General features: G+C 50.5%; 8 protein-coding genes across 8 annotated transcripts; 4 read left to right on the top strand and 4 right to left on the bottom strand.

Moving 5' to 3' along the window:
- Window positions 1-424: 424 nt before the first annotated feature.
- ANOM_004050 (uncharacterized protein) lies at window positions 425-911 on the top strand (the record flags this gene model as incomplete). Its single annotated transcript, XM_015549307.1, has 2 exons — window positions 425-569; window positions 661-911. 2 exons carry the CDS (start codon window positions 425-427, stop codon window positions 909-911), a joined length of 396 nt encoding a protein of 131 aa, XP_015408492.1.
- A 378-nt stretch (window positions 912-1,289) lies between these two features.
- ANOM_004049 (putative transcription initiation factor TFIID, 31kD subunit) lies at window positions 1,290-2,160 on the bottom strand (the record flags this gene model as incomplete). Its single annotated transcript, XM_015549306.1, has 3 exons — window positions 1,290-1,548; window positions 1,608-1,736; window positions 1,790-2,160. 3 exons carry the CDS (start codon window positions 2,158-2,160, stop codon window positions 1,290-1,292), a joined length of 759 nt encoding a protein of 252 aa, XP_015408473.1.
- Window positions 2,161-2,775: 615 nt separating this feature from the next.
- ANOM_004048 (putative lipin Smp2) lies at window positions 2,776-5,358 on the bottom strand (the record flags this gene model as incomplete). The annotated part of the gene is made up of 5 exons (XM_015549305.1): window positions 2,776-3,788; window positions 3,850-4,717; window positions 4,776-5,064; window positions 5,121-5,191; window positions 5,250-5,358. The coding sequence occupies 5 exons, from the start codon at window positions 5,356-5,358 to the stop codon at window positions 2,900-2,902; spliced, it is 2,226 nt and encodes a 741-aa protein (XP_015408474.1). The 3' UTR covers window positions 2,776-2,899.
- A 736-nt stretch (window positions 5,359-6,094) lies between these two features.
- On the top strand, window positions 6,095-8,338 carry ANOM_004047 (Fibronectin type III domain protein; the record flags this gene model as incomplete). The annotated part of the gene is made up of 4 exons (XM_015549304.1): window positions 6,095-6,245; window positions 6,305-6,498; window positions 6,568-7,586; window positions 7,640-8,338. Exons 1-4 carry the CDS (start codon window positions 6,130-6,132, stop codon window positions 8,336-8,338), a joined length of 2,028 nt encoding a protein of 675 aa, XP_015408476.1. The 5' UTR covers window positions 6,095-6,129.
- A 50-nt stretch (window positions 8,339-8,388) lies between these two features.
- On the top strand, window positions 8,389-9,597 carry ANOM_004046 (Fibronectin type III domain protein; the record flags this gene model as incomplete). The annotated part of the gene is made up of 1 exon (XM_015549303.1): window positions 8,389-9,597. The coding sequence occupies one exon, from the start codon at window positions 8,389-8,391 to the stop codon at window positions 9,595-9,597; it is 1,209 nt and encodes a 402-aa protein (XP_015408477.1).
- Window positions 9,598-10,117: 520 nt separating this feature from the next.
- On the top strand, window positions 10,118-11,470 carry ANOM_004045 (tRNA guanylyltransferase; the record flags this gene model as incomplete). Its single annotated transcript, XM_015549302.1, has 7 exons — window positions 10,118-10,227; window positions 10,394-10,525; window positions 10,581-10,625; window positions 10,693-10,868; window positions 10,926-11,014; window positions 11,075-11,179; window positions 11,234-11,470. 7 exons carry the CDS (start codon window positions 10,118-10,120, stop codon window positions 11,468-11,470), a joined length of 894 nt encoding a protein of 297 aa, XP_015408478.1.
- Window positions 11,471-11,631: 161 nt separating this feature from the next.
- Window positions 11,632-12,540, bottom strand: ANOM_004044 (uncharacterized protein; the record flags this gene model as incomplete). Its single annotated transcript, XM_015549301.1, has 1 exon — window positions 11,632-12,540. One exon carries the CDS (start codon window positions 12,538-12,540, stop codon window positions 11,632-11,634), a length of 909 nt encoding a protein of 302 aa, XP_015408472.1.
- A 1,428-nt stretch (window positions 12,541-13,968) lies between these two features.
- Window positions 13,969-15,586, bottom strand: ANOM_004043 (WD repeat protein; the record flags this gene model as incomplete). The annotated part of the gene is made up of 6 exons (XM_015549300.1): window positions 13,969-14,112; window positions 14,166-14,292; window positions 14,381-14,718; window positions 14,781-14,847; window positions 14,957-15,056; window positions 15,280-15,586. 6 exons carry the CDS (start codon window positions 15,584-15,586, stop codon window positions 13,969-13,971), a joined length of 1,083 nt encoding a protein of 360 aa, XP_015408475.1.
- Between the last annotated feature and the right edge of the window lie 267 nt (window positions 15,587-15,853).

Here is a 15,853-nt window from a genome sequence, read left to right as displayed (position 1 = left end):
AGGAATAAATGGGTTGCAGATAAAAAAAAGTTCTCCGACTCGGCCTAAGCGGAGAAGAACTTCACTTGACACTTCAAGCTCGGTGTGGAACCAACTCAACTCCCACTCTGTCACTTCCTACACTTGTGCCACGCGCCACGATTGTCTTACCGGGCTTCTATTTCCACAAGCTCGAGTAATTGGTCTCCCCCGGGATTGAAATTGGCCGTCAACGCCATTTAACAACTCCTACGATTCATACCTACCTACCTGCCTACGGTCGAGTCGAACGCAGATCATCTCGCGTTACTACTCCGATAGGAACACACCAACACCAACGACACTCCCCCCTCCCCTCGAAGGGATTTGATTCTGTTTTTATTGCCACCGTGTATATACCGCATATCCAACCAGTGTAGAACCGACCAAGATACCAGCATCCATAATGGAGACAACATCCACATCAACGCCCTCGACGGGGACGAAATACAACCTTCGCAATCCCCTCCCCCTCTCCGCACCCCAAGAACAAGAAGTCAAGAAGATCTTTCACAAACGGGTACGAGCGCATTGCGCGGAGGAAATCAAAGGTATATTCTTTCTTTTCTTTTTGATTTGTCTATGTGTATATGTCTTGTGGAGGGGCTGGTTTTGGGCATTCGATACTAATTGGTAATGCAGCGTTCGCTCAATGCGCCGTCAATCGCACGATAACGGCTACCTGGGTGTGTCGCGAGCAGCGGCTGACGATGAACTCGTGTATGCTTGCGCATGCGAAGCCGGAGGAGGAGGACCGCGCCCGCGAGGAGTGGTTTGCGACGTATGAGGAGCGGCGGAGGGAGAGGGATGAGGAGCTGAGGAAGGTGGAGCAGAGGAGGGAGGAGATTATTCGGATGATGAGGGAGGATGAGGCTAGGTCGAAGACGAGGTGATTCTCTTTCTTCATTCTTCTTGTGGATCTCTTTTTGCTTGGGGGTGTCGGTGAGTGGGTGTGACTGTACTATTTATTCTCTGTTCATGTGTGGCTTTGGGTGTGATTTAGGCGTTTTCTTTTTTTTTTACCTGTTTCGCTTTTGCCAGTTTCTGTTGCATTAGGATTGCAAGTCGTATATCATTATGTACAGTAGATCAAGTCTGTTGATATCCTACAGACTCAATGAAAGCAAATCTCCTCCATCAGATCTGTTGTCTGGACTGATAGTATTGACGGTATATAACTTGTTGACCGAGCGCCGAACTCCCAATCGCCAGTCCCATCCATATATTTTCTTTTTTCGAGAGAGAGTAAGAAGAGGGGGAGAAAAAAAGGATTAAACATCCGTCATGTCTTTGTCTCCATCGTCATCTCCATCTCCATCCCCCATAACAGCATCCTCGCCGAAGATATCCTCCATCTTCCCATCTTCATCCTCCTCGCCTCCATCTCCCTCCTCCTCCTCACCACCCGCACCAGCATGATTACTCTCCTTCGGCTCTTCCTCTTCCTCCACTTCTTCCTCCCCTTCACTCTCCCACTCATCCTTCATGTTCCACCCAACACCCGTCAAACAGAACCTCTCCGGCGGCAACCTCATACCCCCCATCAGAACACTCTGGTTCGCCGCGGCTTCGCCTGTCCCTGATCATACCCCCTCGTAGCACCCGGCAGGGCCACGCGATTCCTCTCCGCCGCCACATCCATCAGGAACTCCTTGGGCAACCCAGTCTGGAACTGATAATGCAAGCGCGACGCAATACTCAGCCGCAACGCCGGCAAGCTGACGGTATTCACCTCAGGCGGGCCCCTGGCCGAGCCGGCCTGCTCGCCCACGGCGCCAGCATAGCCCTCCGTCGCGAGATGGACGCGTCCTGCAGGACGCCGGAGGTGTAGCGGTAGGCGAAGTCGAGGAGCTGCAGGGGCACCCGTTCTTGGTATGAGGTGACGCCTAGCGAGGCGAGAAGCATGTGGATGAGACGGACATCTCGGGGGCGACGGGACTTGCCGCTGTCTTTTAGAGAGGTGGAGGGGACTTGTGTGGGTTGTGCGACTGGTGCGCTGGTGGTGGAGGATCCGGTTGCGGGCTGCTGTTGTTGGGACGAGGCGTTGTTGGTGGTGGTGGTGTTGGTGTTGGAGGGCTCGGCTGGGGGTGTGAGGGGTTGGGTTGATGGGGCAGCGGTTTGCGATTGGTTTGGGGAGGCCATTGTCTTGTGTCTTTGCGGTGGTTGTGAGATTGAGTTTAGATGTGAGCGAAGGTTACTTCGGTAGCTATCCCCGTGGGATGTGGTAGAATTTAGTGATCGTGGACGGCGTCACTTATGGCCAAGTCGGCATGGCCACTGTACGTTGGTACCGTGATGGGGTATTAGGAAAGTAAATATTATTCTATGTTCTTCTCGAGAAGGACCGACAAGAAGGTAAAGTGGTGTTGCGGTCAGTGAGTGAGCTGGTGAAGACGCGAAGAACATTGAAGGTCAATGATCCCGATCGGCGCTAGCCCGCTTCTGGTAAGTCAGTGGTAACGGGCCTCCAGCCTATTGATGCCTTTAACTATAGCTTCTCGACCTTTCTCTACTATTCATGTAACCATATTATACGTTTAACACTTCGCTTCACACCAGACAGAATTATGTTTATATATAGTCTAATGGTCTATCTCCGGTTGCAACCATGCAGCGGTCATAGAAAACCGCAGGCCGTCCTGCTGCTTGTATATCACACATGAAACCCGGAAACGCTCAACATATGAAATAAAACAAGAAAATCACCGATGCAGCCTGTTCAACGCCAACTATGCAAAAGAAATAACACACCACAATGCAAGGGCCAATCTCAGATGCCGGAAAGCCATATAAACACAATAGTCAACGCCGGGAGGGGTATCTATGAGCGTTGAAAGCCGCGCATAGTTATTACACTTGTTGTATGTAGGCCCGGTCATTCTCAACGTTTGGGAGAGGGGCTAGCATTAGCAGCCGCGAAGCGACTTGGTTTTGGAGTCACGTTAGGCCCATCGTCTGCGCCTTCGTCGTCCGCTTCATCATCTTCTAGGTGACTCTGACCATCCGCGAGATCAAGTGAGGCAAGTGAGGCCTGCGAGATATAGCTGTCACCAAGGTCTTCCTCGGCATCCTCATCAACCTCACTGCCTTCTTCGTCACTCAGCTCCGCGTCATAATCATCTTCCTCGTCCTCGTCCTCGTCCTCTTCGTCTTCTTCATCCTCACTATCTGAGCTTGAGAAATCGGCTAGCTCTGGTGGAGGTTCACGCCAGTAAGTGAAATCGGTGTACTCTTCACCCCCAGCCTGAACAAGTAGACTAACGGGCGGGAAGAAATGATCCAAGAGCTCCTGCATGGTAACGTAGCTGCTCTTATACTTGTTCAGACTGAGAAGATCTAGAGACACCTCGGCATTCGAGTTGATCGTGAAGATCCTGGTAGATGGGATGTTGACAGATCGGTAACTCAAAGCGTCGGTCAATCGATTGCCGAATCCAGCATAGAAGGGATTCTCCTTTCCATTGAAGAGGTTCAGAATGTCCCGAAGGCATGCCATCTTGAACACTTCTGGTTTCCTCAGATAAATCTCTCGCCTGAGGGCTGCAATCATCCGGTCGGGACTCGTAATAACGGGACCTTTGGGCAGTCTATATCCGTCCTGGTTAACGCCGTAGATATATGCGCGAGTAGTATCTGCCTGGCCAACAGATCGGCTAGTAAGGTACATAATATTGTAGCCGTTATTGACGATGTCTGTGTATAGTTTAGCTACTCCAGCGTGTGTCCAGTCGCGGCCAATCATATTCAACACATGGCCCAAAGCATCAGATCTACCAGTTATATTAGCCAAAGATGGGCCAAAAATGGTCAGTCTGCTTCATGGTAACTCACTTGGTAATGGTCCCATCAATATCTGATATGACGATCGGTGTGTTTCCGTTCCACAGATACATGGTTGCCGTGCAAGTGGCTCTGTTGACGCTGAATGACATATCATTGGCGCCGGGCTTTAGGTTCAAAGCCTTAAGCTGATCGCTCGTCAGGCGCAAAGTCTTCGCGTAGTTGCGAGTTGTCTCTCCAGGAGTCGGTGACTGTGGAGGGGTAGGGATGCCCGGCTGAATATCAGACTGGGTGCGATGGTGGCGGGCCTGGATCGGCGAGTCACGTACGGACTTGTCGCCGTCACTATGATACCCGGGATCAGAGATAGCGTTGTCACTCATCGCAGAGCCGGGCCTCATTGAGCTAAACGCGGCGCGGCGGTTAGCGGCTTCCTTGGCTTCTTCACTGCTATAGATCCATAGGTTTCCATGCTCGTCAGCTCCTATGAGGGCGCCAATGTCGTAACACCCTTCCAGCTCTTCAGAGAGAATTTTACGCGCAATGACTTCAGCACGGAGAGCGTCCTCCTCGTTGCTTTTGTAGCCCGTCATGTCAAGCATAAGATCGCCCGTCTCGGTCACATGCGAGCGGATATTTGATCCAGAGAGCTTCTTTGACAGAGCTGTTGCACGGGAAACAGCGTCTTCCAGAGACAGCGGGGGAGGACTCCGAGCTCGGGCCAGATCAGGATCATCGGTTGAACCTGCTACGTGCGGGCCATAGGCGTGGTCTGCCACGCTATGCGCTTGGCTCAGGAGAACGTCATCTGAAGCGGCACGGTCCAGCTTCCCCAGCTCTGGTTCATCCCCGAACGAGCCATGGCGAGACCTGCTCGTACTAGAGTCACCTGGCGACCCTGACAAAGGTGTCATTGTTCCTATAGGCTCAACAATGTTAGATCGAACCCATAGTAGGAGTAATATACTTTGCCGCACCTAAATCACTGGATGCCCGCATGCTCCTGGACAGTATGGGAAGACTTTTCGGCTCATTGCCATTTCCATTGGAAGACGATCGATCTAGATCCAGATAGTCGGGTTCCTGGAGAGAGCCCGGGAGATTTTCTTCGCTACGCGTTCTCGGGCTACCCGTCGGCGACACTAATGGCGAGGTCTGTAAGGAAGCGGGGATTTCATCTGACGTCTCAAACACAAAAAAAGCCTCCCCACCCTCCCCTAACTTCATGGAGTAATTTTGCTTGAGCCCATTGACTTTGAATTCCACCTTCAGAGCGCGCGGTCAGATGAATAGCCATTGAATTCGTGATAGATGTATCGTACCTTCTTCTCATAAGGACGGAGCAACGAGAACTTGCCAAAGCGAACGTGAAAAGGAGAACAAGCGAGTGTGCCTGGATGCGACCGTTTAGCAATGATGGGATGAATCAAATGGTGCGCAAGTAAACGAACCATCTTCTTGTTCAATGACGATTACATCAATGGCCCCGCTCAAGGTGGCTGGATTGATAGAATTCCAGGTCTTGGAGACGGAGCCGCTGATACTGCGCACGTACTGCATCCTGCAACGTATGATGGGGAAGACCCCTCGATGATTTCAAACGATCCGTGAAGAAAAAGCGAACGATCAAGTCAAAGGCGGAAAACGAAAAAAGAATGCAAAGGCAGTGATTGAGGGGGTTGTTAGAAGGAATCGGAGGTCGCAGGAATTGCCGCCTACATACGGCCCATGTGACAAAGCCCCAGAGGCATGAACGAATGTAACCGCTGTATAGACAGACTGCTTGCTGCTAAAGCAAACCAAATATGAAACAGGGCCGCTCCCAAGTGAAGCGAATGCAATGTGGCAGTCGGAGAGAAGGACAAGTCGGCCAATTAATTAATAAAAATGGAGCCAGGTCCAAATTGTGGAAGATCTAGATGTTGGCTGTTGGGAGTCCCTCAACGGCCCAACGAGCAAGCCAAGGTCACGGGCTTCTTGCCTCTACAGTTCCTCGGCATCAGCCGGACGGGCGTGGCGCTAACCCACATCCAGCAGACATTTCTTGTCTTGCCTATATGGGGTTAGTGAACTAACTAGTACCGTCATGATCGGCTTAGTCAGGGTTCTGCAGGTGACTAAGATTTTCTCGTGCCCAGTTCGGATGGATCACATGACTATGCCCCACATGACTGCTTCCGCGGATACTCTGTTGGAGATGCACCTTTAGTTGCCGACCGTACTTGACTATTGCCCCGAAAAAAGTGGATTTCGAAGAGGCTGGCTTCTCTCGCCAATCTGTCTGTTTCCCCTCTTCTGTCATACCCGTCTCCATGGGTATCCGACGCTGGGATGTATGAGCCGCTGCATCTCTCTTTTGACGCCTACCCTAGCGTGGTCCCTCGAGTAAGGGTACGAGGTGTCATGGCTCTCTTCCTGGCCGTCACCATTCTCTGGGCCTTGATTTGGTACGTTCCTTCAGCTTCAATATTCGACACCGCTCCCCATCTAACGGTCTTGGCCGAAGGCTATTGTATCGCGCATGGCAAGTCTGTCAGACTCCAAACGATGTCCTAGTGGAAAAACTCGGATTGGACATCCCTCCGCCACCAGAGGTTACACTTGAGGAGATCACCGCCCGTGAGATTCGCATTGCTTGGAAACAACCCGAGTTTCACAACTCAATCCACAAGCACATCATTCAGGTGAATGGATCAAAAGGTAAACTTTTCTCTTTCACCTCCTCTTCTCACCATTGGTGTTCCAGCAAAGGCTGACGGCCATTGTTAGTGGGCGAATCAAAACGAGCAGAAACCGCGGTGGAAATCTTAAATCTGGCACCGGGCAACATATATCATATTTGCGTTCTTTCCGTTAGTGCAGCCAATTTCCAGACGCCTAGTGCTATTATTCACGTGCGGACACAATCTCTTCCTTTATCCCAAGCTCAGCAAAATGCGCCTGTTGGAGGTCCCACTATTCGGGCGTCAGTCCCGCGATCGACTGCCGGTCTCGCAGCTCCCTCGGCTCCCGTCATGTCTCGCGAGCACAGTGGAGGGCAACTACCGACGAAACGATCTTCAGCTGGTCGAAAGCAATCTCCCGCCGCTGGCGGGCCGGAATCCTCCCACGGCAACATAGAAGACTTGCAGAAGAGTGCGACGAATGGTGATCGTGATGAAACGCTCGAAAAACTTGCCGATAGGTTAAAGTCATTGCAGCAGGAAAACGAGAATGTTGAAAAGCAAACCGCCGATGAAGAAGAAGAGCACGTCGCGCTCTTGAAGGAGTTGGAGAAGCAGCGTGACGACTTGAGGAAGCGAGTAAAGGAAAAGGATGAAGCTAGCGGCGACCTAAAGAAACACGTTTATAAGTTGGAAAGCGTCAATCGCACGGTGCAAAGCGAGAAAGCGAAGCGTGAGAGGCTTGTGCAACAGAAGGAGTCTGAGCGCAAGAAGCGCAAGGATGACATTGTGCGATGGCGGGAACGGATCTCACGAATGACAGCCGATGCTGCGCAGGCAAGGGAGGAGAAGGCACGTCTAGAAGAGGATGGGAAGAAGCGTGCGGATGAGGTCCGGGAAAAGATCGCCAAAGAGCAGACAGAGATGAAGGTCATCGACGATGAGATACAGGATAAGGGGGGTCGGATCAAGAAGCTTGAAGAAGAGAGGCAGGGGCATCAGGGTCCAGATAGTGAAGACGGCAAAGAGTTGGATCGAATTGACAACGAGCGTGCTCGACAGTGGGAGATTAAGCTAAGCAACCTACACGCTCGATATGCTACCCTGGTGAATATTCATGCTCAGGTTTGTGACTCCCGAGGACCAACATTTGAGGCAGATACTGACTTGGTGCGCAGGCTCAACAACAATATCAAGAGGCCCAAGAGCGTCTGAAGTGGCTAACAACGCAAGGACCCGGGAGCACGGGGCCCTTTACTCTGCCTGCCCTAGACCTGGACCTATCCAACACAGCGACCATCCGCCCACGTCGTCATCGCAGTTCTCTGACCAGCAATGTTTCGTCCCCTATGAATTTCACGGCCATGGAACCTTCGTTCTCGGGTGGTATCAATTACAACCCCCCTTCCACAAGCTCGCCTACCTTTGGACCCAGCTCCGCTTTCTTCAATATCAACAATGGAATGACCATTCCAGGCTTGTCAAGTCAGGCCGCCGATGCCATTTCCGAACTCTCGTTTAGCAATCCTCAAATGAGCCCCCGGGCTGACGCGTTGCTTCCGTCCGACCTCCTTGGAGATGAAGAGCCACCAGAGCTTCCCCGGCCAATCGTGCGACCTGTAATGTCCGATGTTGAGCAGTCGAGTGGCCAACTTGAAGGTTTCCCACAAGGTCCGCCATCGCCAGAGTCTTCCGAGAGCAGGCCTGGAAGTATCTTTGCTAGTCCGCATGAGAATCAGAACCAGGAGCCTGACTCTCAGCCCATACGCCTAGGAGATGCCGCAGAGGCTCCGAAAAGTGCCTCGCGGCGACTCTCTGGTCTGTTCGGCTTCCATCGTCTCGCGGTAAAACGCTCGCAGATGAACCGCCTTTACTAGGCACTCTGAAGCCAGGACAAAGTCAGTCTTTTCCACGGAATCTGGACGAAATGGATCCCATCGGTGCCAGGCGCCGCCGCCTGAGCTATACAGGAAACTGGGCCAATCCGATGTCATTGTTCCCAAGGAGCAACACCACGGGTGTCACCGCCGATAGTTCTTCCGATCATATGCCGTCCCGACGGGCCGCTTTGACCAGCATCTTCTCCCCCAGCAGGTTTGGATTCGGCAGTGGGAGCAGTCTGATGAAGTCCGGCGAACATTCTGATCTTAGCACTGGATATAATCAATTTAGTCCTAGACATGATCCGATCGACCCCTCGTCAATTCTCGGTACTGTGCGACGGGGCTCGTTGTCGCCAAGGCCATCGTCCACGTTTTCCTTTGAGAATCAACTTCCCCATCCATCCACAGACAATCAACATTTCGGCTGGCCGTCGGCAGAGAAACCGGGCCATAGAAGCCCTCTAGGATTCAGTTGGGCTTCGCCATCGACTTGGTCAAGAGCCCAATCACGCCGGCAGTCTACTTCGTATGGCTCCTCCGGCCACTTGCCTCTGGGACTCACAGGGGAACCTGATTTCCTTGAAGACTCTTCTTTTGAAAGACTTGGACGACCATTACAGGCGCCCATTGGTACGAGACCATCATCTTCGCATCGGCCCATAACTCCGAAACTGAACCCCACTGCGCCCACCTTCAAGACCGTTTTTACCAAGGGTTCGGAGAAGGGTAAGGATAAGGATGGGGAAATGGAGATAGACAATGGGGCAGATACCTCATTTGAGTTTCTTATGGACGATGGATCACCGTCTGAGCCTCGTACCTCTAAGGAATCTTATTCCCGCTCTCTGACTGCCTTTACTGGGGATTCGTATGAATCTCTGGAACAGTTTCCTTCCGCGGCTTCTGCGGATAATAGTAGCTCGAAAGAGTCATTCATCCGGAAAATCACGCGGAAGGGCAGCTCGGGCAAGTTCAGCTCGTGGAAAGACCGCTCAGGCCTGTTCTCGAAGAAGGGGGATAGCAGCCAGGGTGATATCGAAGAAGACGGCAATGGCGAATCACTGCTCGCAAAGAGCGTGGACAGCACTGTCTCCAGCGCTCCATCCGCGGACAGGTCGACCAGGAGCAGCCTTGGATTCTTCAGTCGCAAATCTAAGAAGGCGGATAAAGCGGCCAGTGAAACAAGTGAACGGCCTAGTGAACAAGCCAGCGAAACAGGCGGCGAGGAACATTCAGAGGATATTCATACATGATAGTACTCTTATTGTCACTGGTTATAGAGAGTGGGGGTTCCGCTGATTGAAAGACTTCGCAGCGTCTTTGCACAATTTCATTAGATATAAAACATAGGATAGTAATCTTTCTTGGATGGCATATGCATGATCCCCGGTTGTTTCATCTTAGATATATTTCAGTCGTTCAAATTCTTTCTCGTTTAATCAACATATATTGAGTTGCCGACAAGAAAAGTGCAGTCTTTCCGAAACTTAGTACTCGTTTAGTAATAAAAAAATACCAATAATATTTCGACGTGTGTGTCTAGGTGTAGATATAGATATATATATATACACTTACGAGTCTTGAATCTGGGGTTGGGTGCCACTCATACCCGTCGGTTAAAGTGGCTTCCGCACAACTTCATTCATGTCGCCGTTCTTTTTCTCTGATCCATCACATATTATACATACAAGCAGTTTTGTAGTAAATCCAAATAAATGGCGAACTCAAAGTATGCCCTTCCACTGGGTCCCTCATTATTTCCATGGATATAACATGACTAATTTAAATAACAGGTACGAGTATGTCAAAGCCTTCGAGCAGCCAGACGTTTTACTCCCCAATACTTGGATTGTAGTCCGCATCGATGGCAGGGGTTTCCACAAGTTAGTAGCTATTCTCCCCCATTTTTTCCTCTATGAGAAAGAAAAGGAGGAAAAACAAATTGGGTTTGCCCTTTTCTCTCTGCGAATCTATCTCTGAGATTTGATTCTGATTTTTTTTCTTTGTCATGGATCGCACTCATATACTCCGGTACTAAACTATCCTCAGACTTACCGACCGCTATAACTTCAAGAAACCAAACGACCGCCGCGCGCTGGATCTGATGAATGCTGCGGCCGTTGAGGTAATGAAAGATCTTCCGGACCTGTGCATTGCATATGGCGTCAGCGACGAGTATAGGTCTGTCCCCTGGCCCACGCCGCGCTCTACTTACAACGACACTAACCTATATCAGCTTCGTATTCCATCCAAGCTGCCAGTTATTCGAGCGGCGGAGTGCGTAAGTTATGCAACATTCCCAGCTATCCACGGCCCAGTCAAGGAGGCTTAGGCTTACATGATAACAGCAAGCTTGTAACGACCATTGTATCTACATTCACAGCCCATTATGTGTACCTATGGGGAACGTACTTCCCCGATAGCCCGCTTGAGCCTCCATATTTGCCTTCCTTTGATGGAAGAGCAGTCATGTATCCCGCTACTAGGAACCTGCGTGACTATATGAGCTGGAGGCAGGTGGATTGTGAGTTTACTGCGTGCCCCTCGTTTGTGAAGAATTAACTCACAGCCCTACTCGAAGGCCATATCAATAACCTTTATAACACAACTTTCTGGACCATGGTCCAGCAGGGCGGCATGAGTAACACGGATGCTGAACAAGAGTTGAAGGTGAGAAGTTCATGCTGTCTTTCTTCTCCTCCGGGGGCTAATGGTTGGCTCCAATCATAGGGGACAGTATCGTCGGACAAGAATGAGATCCTCTTCAAGAGATTCGGGATTAATTATAACAATGAGGAGGAGATATACAAGAAGGGAAGTGTGCTTTATCGTCAAGTAAGTTGATCAACATTTACATATCAGGAACCGATACACTGATACGGCCTGCAGTACCAACTAGAGGACATCAAGCCAAAGTCAGAGCCTAATCCAGGAGTGCTGGCAGAGGAGGAAGGCAATTATGTCCAAGAAGCGAAGACCTCCAGATCGCAACAGGACAAGCTTCGTAAATTGCGCCGAAAGGCACAAGTTGTCGTTGACCATGTCGACATCATCAAAGATGAATTCTGGGAGAGGAGGCCGTGGATTCTATCAGGAAAGCCGGGTAAATTGCCCACAGAGGCCTAAGTTACGATTTATGGGTAAAAGGATATCAAATTCAGACGTGACACGATATATAATATAATCTTCATAAAGACCGCAGTAGCTGTAGCAAATGGGTATCTATCTATGTACGGCTGTGAGCAAAAATATGATATCCTAAAAAAGTAAATCTACCTCTAGTCAGCTCACTCCTTTTTCGACTTTTTGGCATCTTTCGACTTCTTCGATTTTGACTTCGAGCCATCTTCGAGTGTTGATTCCTCGCTCTTCTTCCTCTTTTTGCTTTCCTTGTCCTTCTCTTTCTCCTTCTTTTCCTTTTTCTCTTTCTTCTTCGCCGCTTTTTCAGAGGAGTCTTCGCGTCCACTAGACTCTGTCGGGTCGTTCTCGATCGATATCGGAGTAGGATAGTCCTCTTCCGGGTTATGTTCTTCCTTCGCCTTCTTGCTCTTGCGTGTGGCTTTTTCATTCTCATCAGCAGTGCTCTCCTCCGCCTTCTTAGCCTTTTTCAGCTTCTTCTTCAATTCCTTTGCCTCCTTCTTCCTCCTCTTCTCTTCCTTCCGTTGGCGCCTCTCCTCCTTGCTCTCCTTCCGATCCTTAGAATCCCGATCACTGCGCGACACAGTAGAATCCTCCCCCTCCTCAACCTTCTTCCTCTTGCGCTCCTCCTTCCTCAACTTCTTCGCCTCTCGATCCTCGTCCCCATCCACATCATCCTTCTTCCTCTTCTTAGACTCCGCCTTGGACTCGGAGCCCTTCTTCTTCTCCTCATCCTTCGACCCAAGCGTCCCCGGAACAACCTCCCCCCTCACAAAGTGCCGATAAAGCTCACTCGTCAACGCATTCGGCTTCTTCTCCGCCCCAGCATTATTCTCATTCCCAACACCCTTCAGCGCATCCTCGAATCCGCGCAACCACCACTGGTTCGTCGGGTCTTTGGTTGTCGTCTGCCCGACGCCGAGATTGCCTTTGCGTCGCGAGACGAGAATCGGTTTCGTGAGGCCGAGGCCAGCGTGTGTGCCTGGGCGGCGATTGGGGTTGAGTGGGTTGCCGGGGCCCGACCAGCCGTGGCGGATTAGGTAGGCTTGTGCGTCCATTTTCTTTTGTACTTGTTCTTGGGGTGCTGAATTCGGTGGTGTGGGTTGAGCGATTGGTACGTGTGGTGGTTTATATAGAGGTTTTGTTGGAGTGGATATAGTTTTGTTCCTGTTGCGATGTGATTTTCAGGTATAGGTGCTGATAAGAGGGAGCGACAGGACAGTGGACTATGGGGACATGACCCGAGTCACGATATAATTAATTTCAGAAGATACCCCTGTGAAAAAAAAAAGAGAGAATAAGGAAGGGGGAAAAGTTGAGTGAAGACAACGACACCAGAAGAAAGAGAAACGAGATCCAGGACAAGAAAAAAAAATTCCTCCGCAAAGAGATAAGGATTTCGGATCGGGGTATCTTATGCTTGTCCAGCCCATGTTAGACATATTTTCACTCGATCTGATAAGAAGTCAGTTGCGTGGTCTAATGGTTATGATTTCTCATTCACATTCGGTTGTTTACTGAGAAGGTTCCCGGTTCGATCCCGGGCGCGACTACTTTTTTTGCTCTTTGCCGTCTAGACATGTGGGTTGCATTTTGCTCATCTACTACTACTAGTAGTATGTCACGAGCTATTTTTCTACTTCATGCAGTCATCTACTCCTTTTTCTTTTTCTTTTTCTTTTTTGTGGGCCTCGTACTACGCGTAACCTAGTAGGCCACCTACATAATTCATTCACACTTAAAATCCCTCATTACAACCCAGCTGCAACATAGTTTGTACCTTCTCTCGTATAAGGCTACCGCTCGGAGTTTTCTTCCGCGCAGATATATATTCACCAACCAAGGCCGACCGCCCCCACGTAGAGCACAAACCAACGTAGCAATCGCAGTGGGCATTCCCTCATGCGATTGAACTTAATTCCGCGGCCTAAGTGGTTCATCGGCTGACCGCATCCTTGCCCAAGTGGGCTGCGTAAACATTGGGAATCCGCAAGCCTCGGCGCAAGACGGGCTGGGGAATGGAGAACTAGAAAAAATTTTTCTTCTGAGGTATGCAGGGCCATGGTACGTGCGCGATTTCTGCATCTGCATACAGCGTATGAATGGGGAGGGGTTGTGTTGGTAGTAAATAGATTGCGACTGTCAGCAGAAAAGATCTGATATCCGGCTAACTATATGGGATTTGATATAGGGCAGGGGTTGGGTGGAATATCGGGCCATCCCGCTTGCAGTAAATGGTGAACTTATGCTCAGTGCTACTAGGAAGTCCGATCCTTGCGGAGGACGGACTTGGAGGGGTGCAGGTCAGGGTTGTACAGATCCCTGCCGGCGCAGAAGAAGGGTGGATTGAAAATACGCTGGTACGACGAGTGGGTTTGAAACATACGGCAAGACCGGCACAACATGACAGCATCCGTATTGCCAAGGCCACGTATTTTTACATTCTATCGTGGCGGACGTGGTAATGAAACGAATGAGGCCCTAATTTAATAGGGTTTGAACCGTCCCTTATCCTTATTCTTTTTCGGCCGCGCAGTCTTGTTTGAGGAATCATCGCCCTGCGCCTCTCCGGACTCCGGCTTCCATGCGCGGACGAATCCGTCTTCACCGCAGGTAAATACTGATTGGGACTGCGATCGACGTTAGTTGCTGATCAAATAGGGGTGTTGGCAAGGGGGCATACCTGTTCGTCCAGATAGATGGAACGTACAACCTCCTCGCCGTGAGCGCCAGGAAGACGCCACAGGTTCTCTTGGTCGAATTGCCAAGATGGGTTTGAGGTAAGAGGGACCAAGTCCAGGCGTCTCTCCCTGGACATTGTTAGCGCACGAAGCATACACAGATAAGGAATTAAGTAGTAAAGGCCAGAAAAAAAAATTAGAACAAAACCAAACTAACATTTTATGGCCAGCGGCAATATAGGGGCCCTGACTGCCAATGCATAACTGAGCAATGTATTCACAGCCTAGGGGCTGTCTTAGGTCTCCGAATTGCACAGGATTAGGCTCCTGCGCCTCTTCTTCCGGATCCGTAGCCGGGTGAATCGAGAACACTTCATCGTGACTGAGAGCGTAGATGGTCCTCTCGCTTAAGAACCCGGCGTGATGTACTGAGCCATGGTTGATAACTTGTACAAGAGCCTCGTCTTCGTCTGTAATATCGGTGTTATAGACGTTGACTAGACCATCCGTGCTTCCGGAAAGCACGATATTGTTCCTCGTCGGGTGATATTGGAGCTGCCAATCATCAAGAAAGTTTGTCAGGGGAAAGTATAACCACGGCACAGGAGTGAGCCTACCTCAGTGACATCGTCATTGTGGCTTTCAACGTACTGAAGTCGAGATTGACCCGGGGATCTGACATCCCTGTTACGTCAGTTAGCAGCTCGTGAATTGGAGATGCGGGCGTGAGACCACCACCTAGAATTCAACCATTGATGTGTGGCTTTACCCATATGGAATGCAACGGACTCACCAAAAAGCAACCACGGCCTGAGAAGAAACAAGTTCAGTGCCGGCTACGAGACTGTTCGTTGCAGGACAACAGGCTATAGATAGAACCGGCGCGTCTCTTGCTGTTAAAAAATTAGTTGACTGTACGACTGCATCATAAGTTCCGAATGATTGGCGTTGGCCAACACATCAAGATTCATCCATGTTTGTTGCCAGAAAAAGTGCTCCTCAAAAAGCAGTGCGACCTTGTCCGCGGCCGTAACATTGCCAAGCAGTAGGTAGCAAGGAAAAGGAGGGGGAAATAGAAGAACAAGGGAGGGTGGGAAAGAAAGCAGGGAATCTTACATGTCTCCACCTCTACAACTGCCGACCTCTTGCCATTTCGCAGATCCCAAAGCTTCACCCTCCCGTCTCTTCCTCCAGTAGCAAGCAGTTGCCGACCCGCATCATACGATTTCAGCGACGTGACTCCCTTGTGGGCGTCGGCAGCCACCACAGAGACATGGCTAAGGCTAGCGGCATCAAACACACGCAGGGAGTCGTCCGACGCAATGGCTGCGAATGAGCCTGGGCTTGATGAAGCAATGGAGTAGATGTAATTGTCCTGAGCGAGTGAAAGCGAGGAAGATGCCGTAGCTTTGAGTGTATGCATGGCTGAACAATGATCGTCTAGTATAACAAAATGGAACCCTCCTGTCCTGTCCTCTCTTAGGGCAAATTGCCACTTCACCAATTACAGGCACTGAAGTCTCAGCCTCAGAGGAATCGATAGATAGCCCCGCAAGAGCAGAACGCAATGCGTGTTTTACTGACTTAGTTATCGGCCGAAGATTGTCTGTTCCGTTCGTCCCACAGGTCGGTGGCTGCCGGAGGGGTCTCGATATCAAGCCAGACGGGAAAGTTCTTGCTAAAACCAACA

The sequence above is a fragment of the Aspergillus nomiae genome (assembly GCF_001204775.2).
Source record: "Aspergillus nomiae NRRL 13137 chromosome Unknown contig00077, whole genome shotgun sequence".
NCBI classification, from domain to species: domain Eukaryota; kingdom Fungi; phylum Ascomycota; class Eurotiomycetes; order Eurotiales; family Aspergillaceae; genus Aspergillus; species Aspergillus nomiae.
Note: the sequence above shows the minus strand (reverse complement) of the source record. Positions and strands in the feature narration are given on the sequence as shown.